Genomic DNA, 21,716 nt, shown 5'->3' with positions numbered 1-21,716 from the left:
ATGCAGTTAAGATCTGTGAAGATGATGTGTGCCATGTCTTTCGAAAACAAAGGATAAGGAAAGCACAGGGCCCAGACGGCGTTTCACGTGCATGTCTTAAATCCTGTGCTAACCAGCTGGCCCCCATCTTCACACAGATCTTCAATAGATCACTGGAGCAGTGTGAAGTCCCATGCTGCTTCAAACACTCCACTATCATCCCCATCCCAAAGAAACCAAAAATCACATGACTTAATGACTACAGACCTGTCGCCCTGACGTCTGTGGTCATGAAGTCATTTGAAAGAGTGGTGTTGGCCCACCTGAAGGACATCACTGGACCCTTTCTAGATCCCCTTCAATTTGCTTATCGAGCAAACAGGTCTGTGGATGATGCTCAAAAAGGTGGAGATGATTGTGGACTTTAGGAGGAACACCCCAACACTGTCCCCCCTCACCATTCTAAACAGCACTGTGGCAGCAGTGGAGTCATTCAGGTTCCTGGGCACTACAATCTCACAGGACCTGAAGTGGGAGACCCACATTGACTCCATTGTGAAAAAGGCCCAGCAGAGGTTGTACTTCCTTCGCCAGTTGAGGAAGTTCAACCTGCCACAGGTGCTGCTGATACAGTTATACTCAGCAGTCACCAAGTCTGTCCTCTGCACTTCAATATCTGCCTGGTTTACGAAAATCGGATATCAGAAGACTACAAAGGACAGTTCGGACTGCTGAGAGGATTATTGGTTGCCCCCTGCCCTCCCTTCAAGAACTATACACTTCCAGAGTGAGGAAAAAGGCTGGAAAAATCACTCTGGACCCCACTCACCCTGTCCACTACCTTTTTGAACTGTTGCCTTCTGGCCGACGCTTCAGAGCTCTGAGCACCAGAACCGTCAGGCACAGGAACAGTTTTTTCCCTCAGGCTATCCATCTCATGAACAGTTAAAACTGCCCCATTGAGTAATAATTAATGTGCAATACACAGCTTAGTATTTTTATATTATCCAACACATATTTAGATTTGCACTATGTGTATGTGTGTATGTATGTATATATATATATATATATATATATATATATATATATATATATATATATATATATATATATATATATGCATACTTGGCAATAAAGCTCATTCTGATTCTGATTCTTCTTCTTCTAAATGTGACAAACTATACTGAAATTGTTTTACCGGTTGACACCTTTACTACGGGTATATCATTTTAACCGGTATATCGAGGTATCAGACAAATCCCAGAACAGAACACAAATATTCTGACAAATGAGGGGACAGTTTGCACAAATGTGACTATTACTAACAAATTTTCGGTCCGTTTTGAAATGTTGCCTTGTAAAAGCGAACCAAGGAAAAATTTCAACATTGACATTTTAGCCCGTTTCAGGAACAAATCAAACGAGCTACAGGTCTAAGAATGCCCTAAGACTGCACAGCAAATTTCTGATGATGCATTTGGAACATGAAGGCCAATAGAACAAGAACACTTTCTCTATTGAGGCTATTCAACCGCTCTGCTTGATTTCCCAAACATTAAGTCTTACAGACACTGCTAAAACTGTCTCACTGAAATCTGAATGCCCAACAATGACTCTAAAAGCATGCAAATTTTGCATAACTACCTCAAATATATGGTTTATGTAGAGTGTTAAATGTATATCTGAAAAAAAAAAAAGAATAGGAGAAATTTCTCTCATTACGTGGGAACAACAATCCATCTTTACATCAGGATTACACTCTTTAAATTTTAAAACCAGCAAACGTGATTAAAAGCCCCAAACTGTGTACAATACATAGAACCCAGACTTGAACTGAATTATAAAGTAAATAAACACACAACTAATTAGAATTTCATCACATCTGTGTTCTTATGGCATAACCTGAAGGAAAGCCATCTTCAGGCAGAGGATTTAGGCTTTTACCCTGCTCTCCAGCAGGGCCTTGCACTCTCGCCTGGAGCAATCACATGCATATGGAATAGGCTCTCTCGACATACTCTAACAAATGTTTGTGTATGTGTTTGGGAACACGTGAATCAGCGATTTGTGTTCTGTTTACTTTTCACCTTGGTCCTTAGCACTCTGTATCGCAATGCTTTGGGGACACCTACGCACCTGAATAAAAGATAAGAGCTGCTTTTATCTGCCATTACAACCAGCATCTGGTACCAGGTTTTGCCGGCAACCGCTGTGTGAGGGCATTAGCCAGGTAAAGCACCTGGAGGCCATCCATCCATCCATCCATCTCTCCATTTCATTCTCAACTATGCATCCTTCTCCATTCATCCTTTCTTGCAACTCAGTAGCTCTTTGCTTTCAAGCAAATGTAAACAGCCAACCAGACACTCTTTCTCCTCAATGAAGCCTGAGAGCCGTCTGTCTGTTCATTCTTTCATTTTTATGAGAGAAGGACAACTGTTTTCCTGTTAAATAATCCATTGATCCATTTGTCAGCCATAAAAGTTAGTTTAGACAGCACAGTCCGATATGTAGCATGTGAATGGGGATGGAAAATGGATAGCCAGTTACATTGCTCACTGATTCACCATTTCCTCTCAGTTCAAAGAAAGTATGCGAGTGGGCTTTAATGGAACCAATCCGGTTCAATTAATTCTTAGGCGACTTCCAGATGGGGCCAAATGTAGGTATGGGCAGGGGTGGGCTGAGCCCACCCAAACGTGAGTCTTGCCCACCCAATCAAACATTTTGGAAACATGGTTTTAAATAAAAATAATAAAAAAATCCAATTCGTGCATTGGTTAAAAGCAATATGGGGGCAGGCTGTGTGTTGCAAACATTAAGGGTGGGCTGTAGACTGCCCAACCAATCACAAAACAGCACAGGAAATGTGTAGTGTTTTTCTATTTTTGTCATTGGCCGAAAGCAACGACACACTAAGAAGCGGCTGCTGCAAACCAGAGAGTCCGAGACATCACATGAGCGAGAATGGTAATAAGAGATATTTTTGTACAATGCATAGGATTTTAATGCCCATAAAGAAGCCTGGTGCTGTCTCAGTGTGCAGTGACCATGTGGCTGCTGTTAATGCACCACAGGCTCCCTCTTATCAAATATCTCCCTGACTCCCTCTCCCTCCACATCAGCTCCCCAAAATCATGTTGCGGGTATTCGTGAAATACTGTACCTGAATTATAAAGTAAAAGTCTGCGCGGGAAGGATTTTCAGACCCGCTCCTGCGAGATTCTGTCCCGCTCCCACCCGCAAGCCTGCAGGTAGTGGTCTGCTCAAATTTTTCAGTCCCGGTCCCCTAAGATTCTGTCCTGCTCTGGTATCAGGCTTTTTTTTTTACAATTCCCACCCCAAAAAAAAAAAAAAAAAAAAAAAAAAAAAAAAAAACAATGGAAAGAGAGGGAGAGAAAAAAAAACGTTTGTTATCACTCTAACATTGCCAAATATCTGATTGACCTTTGGTTGGTTTCAAAGTTTTCTTTGTACATTTCTTTAATAAAGCGTTAACATCCATAGTACTTTCCACCGCATGGAGCACAAGGAATAATTTGTATGAATTATGTGACGAATAACACAAATAACACTCTGTACCTTAAATACATAAAATAAATTTGAGGAACATCTATTTTGTTATTTAGATATTTATATTTTGCGGGAGTCCCGCGAGTCATTTCTTTCTCCCGCACACACATCATCCTGCGCTACACTCTGTTGCGCCGGGTCCCATTGATTATGCGGCCAATATTAGCTGATAGTACCGTACGTGATCATGATTCATAGCTGGATACAGTGTTTTGTGGGACATGTGCTTCTGTTTCCCCTGTTGTTAATTCGGTGTCGATGAGTGATGCTGTCTGTCTCCTCATGTCTTACATCTCTTTTATATAAATTTTTTTACAGTGCTGTGATAGTTTGTTGTTTATTGTTTGTCATTGCGCTTTTAACTACTCTGTTTGCCATGAAAATAACCTTTGGTGCTTACATGGCATTACTTTCCATCCATCCATCCATCCAAATTCCTGTATTCCCTAAATGACTTTACACATATAGTTTCACTGGTAAAAATATCAATACCCTTTACTACCCTACAAAGGCCATACTCATTAACTAACTTTGAAACTGAGAAAAATGGCTTGAATTATTTTGATGTGGATTTTGTAGTTACTGAATTTTCACACAATGGTTACTCTGAATTTCAGCAAATGGGACAAAATCATCTGTCACCGGTAGGGATGGGCATTTTGGTCATTTTGTCTACTTGAGTACTCAGACTAATTACTCGTACTCGTCGAGTACTCGAGGGGCAAAGACATGTGCATAACTGAATATATAATAAAATGTCTGACAAACGTCTTTGGCTGCTGCATTGCTTCTTGTTGTTCCAGTGTATCGTCTATTCATTATTATAGGCTGTTATAAAATAACACATTACCAAATGTACAAAAGATTGCATAATCAAAATTGCATAATCAAAATACAATGCATCATATTTTGTCATTATGTGAAGATTCGCTGCTAACTCCAATAGCAGCGAATCTATCCGTTCTTCCTTCAGGTTACGTAATAATCTTAGTAAGTGCGCACCAGTTTGTTTAGTAACTGTCTGAACCGTCTATTTTCAAATTGCGATTTATTTAAAAAGAGACCCATAACCATCGCGTTTTTAATATGCGTGTTAAGTTGAAGTTCAGTTTTGAAGATGCTGCATTCTGTTCCATTTAGCTGCACTCTGTCTAGCTGTTTGAAACACTCGCCTGCTGTATATGCATTGCTTCAGCGTGTTGAGTCCACTGCTACACGCGCCTGATGTGTGTCCAAATGTTCGCTCCTGTGGGGAAAGCCGCGATGCTCTGTATTGTTGTTGCTGTGATGATTCATGAAGCGTTCCGTTCAACTAGGAGAGTCTGAATTTCCACCTTTCAGCTGGGGAAAGTGCAACGGAATGACACTTTATATCAGACATCTAGCTTGGAAACTCATGTGAAAATCTTCATTAATTTCGTCGCGATGCAGGTGTGTGTTACATCACGCAGGGCAGAGAGGTTTACAGTCAATGACAAACATTCACTTTTATTAAATAATATCCATTAATGAGTCAAAGTTCTTACATTAAATGATAAAACGTATTTAGCAAATGTTTTGCAGAGACAGGCATTCAAAACATGGTTAATTACACTCTTCTGATTATCGTAATGATAGCATTGCAGCATGTATCAGTTTGGTTGATATGAGATGTCTCTGATAATCAATGCACCCCTCAAAATCACAACGTAATCAATCTCAAAATTAAAAATAAGCTCCCTCTTTGACACGTTTGTGTTTAGTGTCAGGTAATTGTCACTGAATTTTGAATTAAGTGAAAAATCACATCATGAATGATCACCATTGATCATCGTTTTCATGATCGATCATTGCTGCCACGTCCGAGTACTCGAGTTCTCGTGCCCATCCCTAGTCACCAAACCAATCATAAGACATTTTCATTTATAACTCTATTTAGCATTTAGCCTTTGTGGGGCAGGATCATTGCTTATTACATTTCTATCAAATCTATTTAATACATTTGTAAGTGCCGAATCTCCCCCACGCTTCATGTGTCATTTCGGTTGGGATGTTGCATTAAAAGGCAGCTGCCTATGGAGGCAGTAGACAGCGAGGTGGCTCACTAGGTCTTGAATATTATTACAACTATCTTACAAACTCTTGACAGTAAAATGTATAAGGACATGGCAAGGTCATTTTTGATGATCGAGTCTTCCTGTCTTTTTTATGTAGTCCAGAACGAAAAAATTGACGTTTCTAGTGAGGTCCATAAAGAGGGTGATATAAAGAAAGAGATGAACTGAAAGGCCAGATGACTTCTCATATCTAGTCCTTGAGATGTGTCCCGGTCATCTCCTCTCATTCTTAGTGATATTGGAGTTGATGGAAGCCCTAATACTTTCTGCAGTTACTGAGATTTTATAAGATTACATACATACAGTAAAAAAAGAAGTTTAAATCTGTGAAAAATGAATGCAAGCAGATGTCAACAAGAAGAAAGACGTTTTTCAGATTTTTCCATACTATGACCAGTGCAAAGAGTGTTTAAAATGCAGATATAAAAGCCTGTTGTGAGCTACATGAGGGGCTGAGGCATTCTTGTCGCACCATGTCAAAAGCAATAAGCTGCATTGCTTCTTGTAACTGACAAGAACCGTTCGCTTGCGGCTGCTGAGACAAAACTAGCATATGCTTTTTCAAACTCGCCTGCCTAAATCCACACCTCATCAAAATGCAAACTTTTCCCCCTCTCTGCACTCGTAAACGAGTCAACGGAAAACCGGTGGGGGGAAGGGGGAGGGTAGCGTCTGGCCGCTGGTGACACCTGTGGACAGAATGTGACATGGCGCTAAATATTTCATGGCCGTGCACAGTGGCGCACGTAATTGAAAGTGAATTCCCTCAGAGCGCTCGCATTTACATGAGACCCAGTCACTACAAATTCTGTCATGTAACCACTGTGGTGCAGTCTTCAACACGGAGCAAACAAAAAAAAGCTGTACAGGAACATAAAGGTGAGAGTAATCCTGCGTGTTTCATGAAGGATATTGCTCAAAATATATTGTTTTTATACTATGTGTGTTGCAGTTGGCAGGGTTTTCTGAATATATTCTTTTGTTTAGAACATTATACTGTATATTTATATCTGTTATATAACTCTGGAATTATACAGTGAGAAGAATGGGTAGAAAAAAGGGATTATTTGCCAGATATCTAAGTTTACATATTTTAATTGAATTGAGGTAATAAAGAGAGAGCCTAAAAGAGAGCAAAAACAGCATTTAGAACAACAAAAATGCAAAGGCTTATAAGAAATGATTTTTAGCAAACGATTTTAGCTCTCCAAAAAACCTAGTGAGCTTTTTTTGGGTACATTTAAGACAGTGATGCAGTCAGTCTCTTGAAAAAATATGGTTTCATAGGCTAAACCCAGTATTACAATACTTGCACATTTCGGACTCACCAACTAAGAGTATGGAGGGCCCTGACCTTTTCTCTGGCCAGAGCCTCCCATGCAATGTGCAGACTCATAAATCCAGAATACATGTTAATTAATATTGAGTGAAGAAGAATCAGGCCAGTTGCTCAAGACTCACCAGGAATGTTCTTGTCTTTCTGGTAATGAGTAAACAGGGGCCAGAAATAGTGTGGTCTGACAGGCAAACCTCCCTCCTTCATCCTTCTCATGAGCTCAACAGCCATACCTTCAAATGAACAACAACAATATATTTACACCTACTACAACACAAAGAAATTTGGCTGACGATTAATTGTCAAACATATAACTGTGATTATGACGATTAATTATCTGTTTTAGGCCCATAATGATTGTCTCTTTGAGGACTATCAAGATTAATTGTAATATGAGTTGTCATATTTCTTATTTTTTTAGTTTTCTCCCCAATTTGGCATGCCCATTTCCCAATGCACTCTAAGTCCTCGTGGTGGTGTAGTGACTCAATTCGGGTGGCGGAGGACGAATCCCAGTTGCCTCCGCGTCTGAAACCGTCAATCCGCGCATCTTATCACGTGGCTAGTTGAGCGCGTTACTGCGGAGACCTAGCCTGTGTGGAGGCTTCACGCTATTCTCTGCGGCATACACGCACAACACACCACGCCCCCCGCAGAGAGCGAGAACCACATTATAGCGACCACGAGGAGATTAACCCAACGTGACTCTACCCACCCTAGCAACCAGGCCAATTGGTTGCTTAGGAAGCCTGACTGGAGTCACTCAGCATGCCCTGGATTTGAACTTGCAACTCCAGGTGTGGTAGTCAGTGTCTTTACTTGCTGAGCTACCCAGGCCCCCAGTTGCCATATTTCTTAAGGTGCAAGTGTGCTTCATACACCTTAAGAAGCAATTTTTACATATTTAACTTCAAATATATAAATAAAATAATAAAATTGGGATATATGATTTCCTTTTAAAGCTTTAAAAACTAGGAATGACAAGAACAATAATGTTTTAAATATCAAAATATTTCTAAATTCTTACAACATTTGGTTAACTAACAATTTTGTTCAATTTTACATTTACACTGTTGTTTTTGGAACTCATATTTTATATTATATTTTTTTCATAAATTAAATATGCATTTTTTTATATATTGTGCAACTGTAAAATATTTCTGTTCAAACTTCTTCACTTTCACGCATTATTTTAATATTCTTTGATTAAACCCACAGCCCTTATTTCTCAAAGCAAAACCTTTATGATTTCATTTCATCAGTTTATCACTCCACAGAAATAGAGTAAGAGTGCAACATTGCATGTATGAACCCATTATGACCAGGAACATTTGCCATTACACGATCGTTTAAAGTGAAGCCAGATCATGAAGTTTATATTTGCTTGTTTATATTTTCGTGAGAGTGTGGCGCGCGTGTGGTGCGCGTGTGCATCAGACAGCTCCTGTCCAGAAGAGCGTGCATCAGACAGGACAGGAGCTGGTCTGTTTGACATTCGCGGTGTGGCTCAGTGACACTCGGAGTTCAACTGAATGACACACAAATGTGCCGTTGGTTTATTTGGGCATTAAAATGTTATTGGAATTTGAAGTGCACAATAACTGCGGTTATCTCAAATAACTACGATAAGACAATTATTTAATAATTGCGACAGGATTACCTTCAACCACCTGCCCTCTCTCAGAAAACCCACATGCCAAAGACATGTCAGTAAACCCAAATGCGCAAAATGATTTAGAGGCAAAAAGGGTGGGCCATTCCCCTGACTCTTTGATGCTTACTGAAACTTGGGCTGTCACAGACGCATGTGCAGAATATCTGTCAGGTAGTGGGGGACATATTATGTATAGTAAATAAATAAATAAATAAATAAAAATTGCTTAAAGCACCTTTGAAGTGGGGGCAGAAATAGTACAATCTTTGAACTGTGTGGTTTTTTTCGAGAAAAAAAACTAGTTGATTGTACTCACCAGTCTTCTTGGCTTCCAGAGCACACTGAAGTGTGAACTGCAGTGGTGTAGAGTGCAGACCAGAATCTTTGAGATCTTTGCAAAATCCAGCCATCGTGTCCACAGACTGCAAGACATGAACACCAAAATTATCAAAACACTTCCAAGCAGGGCCGCGTTAACCCAAATGGCAACATGGGTTGCAGCCTCGGCCCACCCACTAGGGGGGGCCCTGGGTACACGAGATCAAATAAGAATTTTAATATGAATTGTGTAATTTCGGCACCACCGGCGCCACCAAACTCTGTCACTCCTTGTCTGCTATTGTTTCCAAAAACGAGTAAATTCACAGCTAAACAGCGTATTACAGGTACTCCCGCCCCAAAGTCACGCAATTGGTTGAGCCAGAAGTTGACTCAAAACTAAGGGAACAAGGTTTTGAAAGCGCTAAAGAGCCAGTGCTTACATTCTTCGGGGGAAATCAACCTACAAATGGCTTACTTACAGTAGGCTATAATTGTCTCTGCAATAAGAGACATTATTTTAACATCGGAAGCAAAAAATAAATACAAATCACACGAGGATGTTGATGTTGGTTTACATTATAAAAATATGTATATGCATTACCGGTCTAAATTGGCTCCATACTCTAAGCGCTTATAATTAAATCCACCCTTAAACAGGAGAGAGTTTGTTTTCGGAGATCAGCCTAAAGCTGATGACGTCAGTGAATGAATTGTAACAGACTGAAATGTACGATGATAATGTAAACAGAGCACGATGATCCCCTGCACCTTTTGGGTTTCAAAGACTTATTTGAGGGCTTGCTTTCAAGAAGACCACGAAGAGGGCACTTTAAGTGGTTTGATGATAGTTGTGTGATATTTAATTTTATATAGACCTTTGCTTGACTGTTTTAGTAGTTTTAACATGATTGCATGGTAAATTTATCTATCCTCACTGGCGTGGGCTATTTTTGTATGTATTCCGCAGTCTAAACAAAATTATTTCTGTCTGTGTTACATTCATACTAATGGCCATTCAAGGGCTGATGTATTTACTATTTGTTCTTTATTGGACACGCTTCAACATATGTGTCATTGGTGAGTGTTCTGTGATCAAATACTGTATGTTGGTAGTTTGCGACTCTCTGGGTCATGAGTGAATGTTTAGGGGTGTGACTCATGAATATTAATTAGTTTATGATGTTGGTTAACCTGTGTAGAGCTGTAGATCATGTGGCCTAATTAATATTCATGAGCTAGCCAAGGGCCCCGGGGAGGCTTAACCCAGCCCTGCTTCCAAGCCTTATATTCTCACAAAGCATCAGCATGTAACTTAAACAAGTTCAAAAACATTAATAGCACTCTTTATTTGCACTCGTTAAGATACTGGGTTATGTGTCTCCTTACCTTGTCCATATTGACGCAATGGCGAAGAAAGAAATTTCCCAAGTCTGGAGAATCACTAGTCTGTGACTCTACCTGCAGGCTGGTGAAGCTCTTAAGCACTGAAAACGCTGTATCTTCATGTCCCTGAGTTATCAGACTCAAGCAGAGGTTCATAGCATCTGAGCAAATAAATACAAAATGGTTAGAGGTTTGTGTTAGTAATAAAAAAAAAAATTATTAATCATTCATCATAACAACTTCATTCCACTACTGTATGTATCCCATTTCACTAATTGGCATGATTTCATATTTAAAAGGCTTAAAATATGAGCTTTTTAAGTCCAAAGCTAACGGATCTGTATTCACTTGTCTTTTTTACATGACAGTGCTTTAAGCGGGCTCACCTGGTACATATCCTCTCTCATGATGCATGCGCTCCACAATCTCAGGCACAAACTGCTGGTGGCCGGCCTTAGTCAGACTGAAAATCACTTGCATCAAATCTCTATCCATGAGATGGATATCAGCATTTTCCACTGTCTCTAGAGTCTAGACAGGAGGCAAAAAATTATTACAAAGAGCAATGATAGTAGAAATTAAACAACACAATATGCAAGAAATTCCATTTCTATAATGAACCCACTGATTACGTTAACGCAACATTTTGAAATACAGAGCTCAACAATAAGGATGGCCCCAGGCCAGTGTGAGTGTTTTAGGCCAGTTGACGAAGCTGTCACTTGCCCTAAATTTTTTTTTATTGTTTTACAATGTATACCATAATTTGCCAGGAAAAAAAGCATTTATAAAAAGTTTATAGCTATCACCAAGTTACATTATAAATGTAAACTCAAAACAAATAAAAAGCAAATTATAAAAAATATTTGGCACAATTATTCTTTTTTTGTTGTTGTTGTTTTTTTAAGAAAAAATGTTTTGTGAAAAATGTATTTTTCCCATTTAAAAAAAAAATAAATTACTAAAAAACTAAATCATGCAGCTATTAAGCTATATTTTCTTGCTTTGGGCCAGTGAAAACTGGTAGTGTAAATAAAAATCTGAAGCATTGGCACAACTGGGACAGCAGAAAAATAAATTGCATTATGATTTTGAGTAGTGGCCTGACTATCAACACATGTGTATAATAATTTGAATATGAATGAAACATTTTTAATAGCATTTCCTTAATCAGTCCATTGTACCTGCCATTAACACAGACCTGTTTAATTTTGTCAGTGTGTCCTTTCTCAGCATATACATTGAGGAGAGACAGGTACGTGTCTGGGCCTGGCTCAATCCCCGCCCCTCTCATGACTGCCAGGATACCTTCAGCACTCTCCATGTCCCTGCACACATAGTACATCACTCATCACATACGTGACAAACACAGATGAAGGACACATAGAAACAGCATCAGGTCAATGTCACTGTTCACTAGAAAGTCGACTCACCCAGCCCGGGCATGACCTGTCACTACAGAGTTGAAAAAAGCTTCTGTGACTGGCAGGTCTTTGCTCTTCATAAAGCCCAGGATTGTACTGCAGGAAGAACATGTTGTGATACACCATAAGTCTCGTAAGTTCTTTAAGTGGCCTTTCACGTCGAACATGTTTTTACGTCCATATGCGCTGTTTTTCAATTGTTTTTCTATTTCAACATGCGCTAGCTGCACATACTGTATTTGACAATTAGGCCAAGTCTAACTGCTTGTTACGCATCTCGTGCAGGAGCATTCTGTTCTGTATTTTGGGCTACATCTAGCTTTTTTGTGCAAGAACACTTTGATTTGATAGGCCCCATGTCATCATTCGTGTTTGACAAGACATTTTATCTTACAGGGTTCACATTATAAGGACACATTCATTTGCTAAAAATGTTACTAGTTAGTAGTGATATCTCACCTTGCACCATCAATGTCCCCATCCTGACAGTATGCAGCAATGAGTCTCTGATAGGTCACCTAGAAAGACACAATTTAAAACAAATTAAGTTTTAAAAAAATGCAAAAGGCTAGCATAGTAAGTATAATAATTTTAAAAAACAAATTAAAAGTGCCATAGTTGGCTCTGTTTTTTTCCAGACTCAACTACAAAATAGTTTATTATTAAGACTGGCCACTATATTGAACATTCACAATATACAGTATTTGTGATAGTTTTACTGACAATATAAAATTAAGAAACATTGGAAATATTGTGATGATCTCAATTTTTATTAGACAAATTTAGTGAACCCTCCCTGTGAGATGTCGACAGATGCTGTAGTTGTGTCTCTGATTTGGTGAGTTCAATTAATTTCCGGGAATCAGTTCAAATTCAATTTAAAGTGTATTTCAATTAATCAATTCAAATTTTTAATTCAACAATTTGTTTTATCACTCAAAAATGTTCATGGACATCTCCACATGGCATTTTCCATGAGTTAAAATAAGGGCTGTGAATCGATTAAAATTTTTTAACTAATTAATCGCACAGTTTTCTGTATATACAAGTATAGGTTTACATGCCCTAAAATCAGTGGACATGCTGTAATTAAAAGTTGGGCAAAGTCTTCTGTCATTTTCCAGTGGACTTTTTTAAATAATAGGATCAAATGGGCAGATTCAAATAATCTATTCATTATTTTCATATATTCATTTACTATACATACAGATATAAAACAAGCTGAAGGCAAACTGTTTCTGTATTAGGATGTGCAGTCGAATCGAGCATATAACTCATGGAAATGTATACAGTATATGCCAATTGTTGCTACAGGAAGTGGGAAAAACCTTAGAGAAGTTTCAGGAAGTGAAAATGACGGATATTGCATTAATTGTGTAATTTTTGTTTTTTTACGCATTAAACAGTCAACTATTAATCGCAGAAATGAACATGTTAAATTTTCCAGCCCTCCCTAACCCCCTGACAGCCTTATTTGGTGTTCTTCGAGAAAATATTAAATTAACAGCTTTAGAAATTGACAATACAGCACTTTCCACACTGTTGGCCAGACGATTTATTAATTGGAAGCTACCATCTCCACCATCCTATCATCAATAGGTTTTGGATCTACTGTTTGCCCTCAAACTTGAAAAGATTACATTTGGAATCAGAATGAAACCAGAACTTTTAACTAAATCATGGAGCCCTTTTTTTATTTTAAGGAGACAGGTACTTGTTCAAATCTGTTCTTTTCTCTTTTTATTCTTGTGTAGATATATCTCTCCTTTCTTTTTACTTTTTTCTTCTAACGTTATATTATAATTTGACTGTAACTTAAGGTCTTGTATACCTATTTTTGTAATATGTGACTTTTTATTGTGTATGTTAACATGTAAGGATGCAGGGACATTATTATTTACACAATTGTCATATGTCATCCTTGTAATGTGAAGCTCTGTCTTGAGTGGGTTTTTGTAATTGTATTTTTGGAACAAAAAAGTCCCAGCCCTAATTAAAATGTTTAAGTGAAAATGTATGTAGGTAAAATTGGTTTATCAATATGTATTGTTATATCGATGCATATACAGTTGAAGTCAGAAGTTTACATACACCTTAGCCAAATACATTTAAACTCAGTTTCTCACAATTCCTGACATTTAATCATAGAAAACATTCCCTGTCTTAGATCAGTTAGGATCACTACTTTGTTTTAAGAATGTGAAATGTCAGAATAATAGTAGAGAGAATTATTTATTTCAGCTTTTATTTCTTTCATCACATTCATACACTTTGTTAGTATTTTGTAGCATTGTCTTTAAATTGTTTAACTTGGGTCAAACATTTTAGGTAGCCTTCCACAAGTTTCTCACAATAAGTTGCTGGAATTTTGGCCCATTCCTCCAAACAGAACTGGTGTAACTGAGTCAGGTTTGTAGGCCTCCTTGCTTGCACACGCTTTTTCAGTTCTGCCCACAAATTTTCTATCGGATTGAGGTCAGGGCTTTGTGATGGCCACTCCAATACCTTGACTTTGTTGTCCTTAAGCCATTTTGCCACAACTTTGGAAGTATCCTTGGGGTCATTGTCCATTTGGAAAATCGAGCTTTAACTTCCTGGCTGATGTCTTGAGATGTTGCTTCAATATATCCACATCATTTTTCTTCCTCATGATGCCATCTATTTTGTGAAGTGCACCAGTCCCTCCTGCAGCAAAGCACCCCCACAAAATGATGCTGCCACCCCCATGCTTCACAGTTGGGATGGTGTTCTTCAGCTTGCAAGCCTCACCCTTTTTCCTTCAAACATAACGATGGTCATTATGGCCAAACAGTTCAATTTTTGCTTCATCAGACCAGAGGACATTTCTCCTAGAGACAGAATACGTCTCCTTCCTGAGCGGTATGATGGCTGCGTGGTCCCATGGTGTTTATACTTGCGTACTATTGTATGTACAGTTGAACGTGGTACCTTCAGGCGTTTGGAAATTACTCCCAAGAATGAACCAGGATTGTGGAGGTACACAGTTTTTTTTCTAAGGTCTTGGCTGATTTCTTTTGATTTTCCTATGATGGCAAGCAAAGAGGCACAGAGTTTGAAGGTAGACCTTAAAATACATCCACAGGTACACCTCAAATTCAGTACACCTCCTATCAGAAGCTAATTGTCTAAAGGCTTGACATAATTTTCTGGAATTTTCCAAGCTGCTTAAAGGCACAGTTAACAGTGTATGTGAACCTCTGACCCACTGGAATTGTGATTATAGTCAATTAAAAGTGAAATAATCTGTCTGTAAACAATTGTTGGAAAAATTACTCCTCATGCACAAAGTAGATGTCCTAAACGACTTGCCAAAACTATAGTTTGCTAATATGAAATCTGTGGAGTGGTTAAAAAATGAGTTTTAATAACTTCAACCTAAGTGTATGTAAACTTCTGACTTCAACTGTAAATGAAAACATATTCTTTCATTAAAAATTAATTTTGTGAAAAACAAACATGCCTTGATTGTTAAGACATACAATCAAACTCACTCTGTTTGGCTGAACATTAGCCGCTTCCATTTTAGCCAGGAAGTCAGTTGGAGAGAATCTGAACTCATTCTGCAGGTAAGTCTTGAGCAGGGCATTGTAATGGCTCACATCATAGGTGGCACCTTCAGTAAACAGAAATAAAAACATCAATATAAAAGTTCAAGTCACAGTCTTAAAAATATGAACAGATCCTGTCTCTGACTCCTACCATGTTCTTGAAGCTTATCCCAGATACATTGCGCTAGCTCTGTGCGCTCGGCCAAGGGAACCTCGGGGAGTAAGGAACCACAGCTTCTCAACAACAACAGGGCTTGATTTCCACTAGGATAACCTTTTGGGAGGTGATTTCAATGAAGATTTGACATTCGGAACAGGAAGAGATGGGTCTAGAATTATATACAGAAACAGATAGATCATCAAAAATACAAATACCTGTTCTGCAAATATCATGAAAGATGCGTAGCAGCAGCGTTTTGGTGACCCTGCCTGTCCGTCTAACTGAGCTGTCTAGTTTCGCCAGAGCCCAGTCAAACTGCTGAGCTTGCTTGGACCGGACAGCTAGACTGGGCTCATCCTTCACCGGACCCCTCTGCTCCTGGACCACTCCATACTGACGACAGATTGCACAGGGCAAGGCAGATCTGTATGAAAAGAGACCGCAGAAACAGTGTATACAATAAGTCTATACCCATGACACTTCAAGGCTTTAATCCACTGTACTGTACTCAGTAGGCTTGCCTATTCAAGTCATCTGTCATAGATGCTGAGTGTCACATCTCAGCTATTTAGGTTATTTTGGATCCCTAAGATGGGAAGGATTCAGAGACAGCTCAAAACGACCTTCACTTGTTGACCCATGACTTTTGGCACAAGCTAACATACAGTTGAAACACTAGTACTGGTAAAAAACAAAATAAAATAGCATTACACAACAAAATACAAAGGTAGTATTTAAACATTTTTGTCACTTTTTAGTTGGGTTAGAGTAATGTATTACTTAATGCTAGCTACTTGAATTCCATATGAGTTATGAACTATCAAAAAAAAAAAAAGGTTTAAGAGAAGCATTAATCTGTTGCAGTGATAATTTACATTAGGAGCTTATGCAAGAAAGATATTTCTGTCATAAAAGGTCATTATATGTATACATGACTACAGTTAATATTTAGTGACTACTTAGTTAAATAACTTGTACACGCCATATTATTAATGTGTTATAACTGCTCGGTAAAGTTAAAAGGTGGTATCACTCCTCAATGACAACTGCAATATCTAAACATGCATGGCACACAGTGGGATATACCTGTTTACATTGAACCGTCCTGGGACTGCCTGACGGCCATAAAACTCTACACATTTAGTCCCGACCGCTCCGCTGTAAAAACGACCTGCTGTCGGTCCATGTCTGCTGCTCCTTACTACCTGAAGCAATGCAGTTGGTGAATATTTAAGTAGCCGGGCTGATCTTAAGAGCGCAGCCATGTTTAACCTGCAGAGAGAAGAGCGAAGGATATCCGCACCACGTGATAGGCCAGAGGGTAACGGACGAGACCACTGTAATTAGAGGGGTGTTTTAATACCCTCACCGATGAGATGTCCAGTAGATGCATATGCAATTCTATAAATTATGTTTATTTAAAAACATTTGGAACATATTTTCAGCCATTTTTTCCATTTAATAAAAATCGCTATATTTTTTAAATTTTATTTATTAATTTATTTGAGTTTTATTTTTGTCAGAACAAAGTACATACACAATAGCCAGAGTGTACAAAAATCAAGTTTATAAATCAAGTATTCCATAAGTTTTCTTTGCTCTCTTCATAGACTGTATTCAGAGTAGCAACATGTTTACTTTTTGACTGGAATGAAAACGAGGCTGTGAGAGAACATTACACTCTCTTCAGTGTCATCCACTATGCTGTATCGAGGTCCTAGATTACATTTAATGTGCACAACACATGTTTTCCTACGTTTTTGTCTACAGCTGGACGATCAACACCAATTTAAACAACAATACAACCAGTTGAGACTGTAATTATATCCCACACAGTCTCATTTTCATTCCTGCCAAAACCTATGGAGCAACTCTGGAAAATGTCCAATTATGATTTTAAGGTCAATTTTCCAAACAAGTGCTGTATTCTTTGATTGTCTGAAGGAAGTGTATAAAACTTGGCCTGAAGCCTGAACTTTATGAATATGACATTATCACAAAATAATAAAAAGTTGTATCTGTGTATAAATCAATACATACATGCAGACATTAAATTAGGCACTTAGATCTTTATTAGGAACAGTATGGTGTTCTGCTGTTGTAGCCCATCCACCTCAAGGTTCGACGTGTTGTGCATTCTGAGATGCTATTCTGCTCACTACAATTGTACAGAGGGGTTATCTGAGTTACGATAGCCTTTGTCAGCTCAAAACAGTCTGGCCATTCTGTTGACTTCTCTCATCAACAAGGCGTTTCCATCCACAGAACTGCCGCTCACTGGATGTTTTTTGTTTTTGGCACCATTCTGAGTAAACTCTAGAGACTTTTGTGTGTGAAAATACCAGGAGATCAGCAGTTGCAGAAATACTCAAACCAGTCCATCTGACACCATCATTCATGCCACGGTCGAAATCACAGGGATCAAATTTTTTCCTCCACTCTGATGGTTGATGTGAACATTTACTGAAGCCCCTGACCCGTATATGCATGATTTTATGCATTGCACTGCTGCCACACGATTGGCTTAATTAGATAATCGCATGAATAAGTATGTATACAGGTATTCTTAATAAAGTGTTCAGTGAGTGTACATCTATAGATATAAATCATACTTACATAACATTTTTGTTGTCTGTATGGTCCTTTGAATAACACAGATTTATTTATTTAATTAATTAATTTATTTTTAGGTTGGATCATGAAAATGTGTGAATTGTTTTGTCAAAGGGATATTTGCATTCTAACAAATTCTAACATTTAAAAACTAAATCTAAAACACTTTAACAGCTTTATGTTAATGTGTAGGCTTAAAAGTCCATATATATCAGATACAAGATAATGTTGTTATGTATCTAATCACTTTTTTTTACTAATACAGCGATAAAGTATACTTTGCCTTGATTGTCAGTGCAAAAACAATACAGTACAACAAAGCATGGTAGAACAATATTCCCAAATACCCAGTAAACAAAATATGCAAATTATTATGGGAAAAATGCAGACAATAATCTCTAACATCTGATGAGCTATGTCCTTAACATTTTGTAGCCTAATGTGCCATATACAATTATAAATACTATACTATAGATATGCTATATACTATACAAATACTATTATAACTTTACAAAAGTTGACAATCTATTCCTGGGCTTTTATTTAATTGTTTATTAATGACCATTCCCAACTCAATGGGACGATGTAGACTACTGTCCTCATGACAAATCACAATTTATTTCAAATTCAGAATTAATTTAATTATTTGATTAGATTTGTGATTTACATTTGTAATTGTATTTTGCCTGATGAGAGACACAGTGTTTACAAGTCTTCTCAAGCTGGAAGCTGATTGGTGCCAGCTTGAGGTCAGTTTTGGGAAAGGTCAGCTAGGTGGGGTGTTGTCAAGCACAGACTAATACCCACTGGGCCACTCTGTCTCGTGCCGGGCATCAGTGGCCAGGGGGCCTCAATATGTCAGACGTGTGCCATGCCAAACTCATTTCCATGGCTGACACTCACGCTCCTGCATGCTATCCAACACTGCAAGCCACCCGCCCAGCAGACACACAACACAGCTGACAGGTGACACTGAACAGGCATTGCCTGCCAGGCATGTTGTTTCTCTCGTATGGGAGTCCATCTCTGCCTGGTTCTCACTCTGTCAACCCTTGTCTGCCGAGCCCACCCACAGTGGGGTGATGTTGAGTGTAGGGAGGATGGTGAGCTGCTTTGGCATGGCATGGTGAGAAGCAGAAATACCATTAATATCATCAAGGCAAGCACAGAGCTTGGCTAATAAATGAAATGATAATGTAAATGCTTTGGATGTATAAAATAGATAGGCAGAGCACACTGTTACTCTCTAATATACCTGAATTGTAATCTCACTATAAATATAAAACACTCACACTTCCAATTTCAATTAAAGGTGCACTCAAAAATGTTTGGTTTATGTTGTGTTTTGATGCAACATTATGCAAAGCACAGCTTATCAGTTAGGAAAACAGTGAGTGCACCTTTAAATATTCTGTATGTAAAGGTTTGTTTTCTATTCTTACGGAGCTGTTAAAGAGCTGATATTCAAACCTCACCTGCAATGACAGCGAGCACGTGCCTCCCTCAGAGTCATGCCACCAGTTTACCTCTAATTCCAAAGGGAGCTCTTGCTTTTCGTTGGCATGAGAGCTAAAAGTGGTGAGCTCAGGGGACGAAATATCTCAAGGTCACTGAATTATAGACGAGGAGAGATGAGGTTAGCTGAGAGGAAAGGGCCACTCCTTTCTCCCTTTCTGTTTGCTGAATGAACTTAAGAAGGGTCTGTTCTATTTTTCTGCAGCGTGAATGCATCTATGTTAGTAATTTATTATTTATACAATTTATCAATTATTAACTGATTATTTTCCCTCTTTTACAAAAGATTTTTGCTGATCTTTCTTCTTGCTAACCATAACTGAAAACACTGCCCCAAATATCCTTTTCATTTTCTTATTCCAGACCTTTGATAGCAACAAAATGCATTGTACATTGTTAAGAGATCATCTGGAAAAATAAAGGTTTTGACATTCATATACAGAATTCTGGATTCTTTATGACTTAATAATGTCTGTCAGATTGCCCAACAAGGCAAGGCATGGCACCAGCATCTTGTCACCTGTAGGTTATGTCCAGAGGCCTCTGCCATTCCTTATATTCAATAAGAAAGGAAGACACAGGGAATAGTTGTCAAAGGGAATGTAGGTAAATTTACAGTCATTTCCTGGCCGTATTTATTATGACCCCACCAGCTAATTGATGCCCCTCTTTATCCAAAAGTTCAAAATACTACCAATTGTTTTTATTATTATTATTTTTTACATTTAATGTGCTTTTTGCTTTTATTGTATAGTACAGAAGGAGAGTACACTGGAAATATGTCATAAGCATGTGCACCAACCCTGGGGTATTCAAACTTTTTAATGCCAAGGGCCCACAAATGTAATGATCCCCCTGTGTGAGAAAAGTAGTAAACATTATATCATAAAGACATAATATTTGAAATTATACACCATTTTTTTATTTCTGTTTTTATGTCTTACTATGGCTGTTAACACAATAAAATAATCGTGATTAATCTAATGATTTCAGAATTAAATGGTGCTAAAATCAAATTATGTCAACATGTTTACACTTTTGTTTCTCTAAAAAGATTCTGTGGACCCCCCTAGCACCCCCTTGCAGCCCTCTGGGGGTCCCCAGACCCCAGTTTGAAAAACCTGCACTAATACTTTCTCCCATCCCAGCATAATATGCAGATACAACTATAAATAAGCCATTTGTAGATTGATTTTCCCGAAGAACTGTGGCTCTGTTGCAAATATTGCTCTCTTTGTTTAAGCATCTGTAGAGCTGAGGAGGGCGGGGCCGGGCTGGAATGAGACACACCCGGTCCCCAATCAGCCTGATGGGGCGCGCGAGGGATAAAGGCAGCCGGGGACGACAGTTCGAGAGAGAGAGAATTACAGACAGCTGTACTGTGCTTTATAGTTGTGTGTTTTGTTTAAGTTGTTTATTAAATTATTATTTAAGTTGTCAAGCCGGTTCTCACCTCCTCCTTTCCACTGAACCCCCTTACAGTATCCCAGCCAGCCCAACACAGCATTTTGGTTGGCATATTGGCTGAACTCATGGTGTGAGATTGGGGTTGGACTATCCTTTATTTTCCCACAAATGGAAGATGGGGATAATGTAGGTACAGAAATTATACTTTGGCTTTAATAGCAATTAAATTCAAGTTAATTACAAGCAAATGCAAACCTCAGTGTAAATGTATGTGCCTCTGTGCTGAGCTACAGAGAACACAGATAGCTGAAGTGTTGGGGAAAGAGAGAAAACGGGCTGTCCCTGAGGATTTGTCCAGTTCTGTATGGATCAGAGAGTGTGAATGTGATGGCAGTAGCAGGGCTCTCTGGTGTGAAGAGTGTTGTTTCTCTGAGATCTTTGTGAACTGGAATGTCACACATGAGGATAGAAGGCAGAACCGTGGGCAGGAAACGACACCACAAAAACACGTGGAAGTCTCAAGGGGCTAAAAGATGTACAGGCAGCAGAACATGTGCAGACAGCCTCACAGTTCCCAACAGGGATGAAAGGAAAAAAATAAAAAAACAGCCCAGAACCATCACAACCCACAGCGGAAGGTCGACAAATATAGTTGGGTAGTAATGGACTACATGTAATCTTCATTA

The 21,716-nt window shown here is 38.6% G+C and overlaps 1 protein-coding gene across 1 annotated transcript in view; it reads right to left on the bottom strand.

Moving 5' to 3' along the window:
- LOC127412126 (leucine-rich PPR motif-containing protein, mitochondrial-like) overlaps positions 1–16,765 on the bottom strand; it is an 83,677-nt gene extending 66,912 nt beyond the window's left edge. Inside the window, exons 1-11 of the mRNA XM_051648232.1 lie at positions 16,582–16,765; positions 15,711–15,919; positions 15,487–15,609; positions 15,279–15,400; positions 12,226–12,284; positions 11,776–11,862; positions 11,544–11,670; positions 10,729–10,873; positions 10,346–10,503; positions 8,955–9,060; positions 7,110–7,217 (exon numbers count right to left, since the gene is read on the bottom strand). Coding sequence (XP_051504192.1) covers positions 7,110–7,217; positions 8,955–9,060; positions 10,346–10,503; positions 10,729–10,873; positions 11,544–11,670; positions 11,776–11,862; positions 12,226–12,284; positions 15,279–15,400; positions 15,487–15,609; positions 15,711–15,919; positions 16,582–16,760 — 1,423 coding nt within the window. The 5' untranslated portion in view covers positions 16,761–16,765. The remainder of the gene's footprint in view (positions 1–7,109; positions 7,218–8,954; positions 9,061–10,345; positions 10,504–10,728; positions 10,874–11,543; positions 11,671–11,775; positions 11,863–12,225; positions 12,285–15,278; positions 15,401–15,486; positions 15,610–15,710; positions 15,920–16,581) is intronic.
- Between the last annotated feature and the right edge of the window lie 4,951 nt (positions 16,766–21,716).

The sequence above is a fragment of the Myxocyprinus asiaticus genome, chromosome 21, assembly GCF_019703515.2.
Source record: "Myxocyprinus asiaticus isolate MX2 ecotype Aquarium Trade chromosome 21, UBuf_Myxa_2, whole genome shotgun sequence".
Taxonomy (NCBI): domain Eukaryota; kingdom Metazoa; phylum Chordata; class Actinopteri; order Cypriniformes; family Catostomidae; genus Myxocyprinus; species Myxocyprinus asiaticus.
Note: the sequence above shows the minus strand (reverse complement) of the source record. Positions and strands in the feature narration are given on the sequence as shown.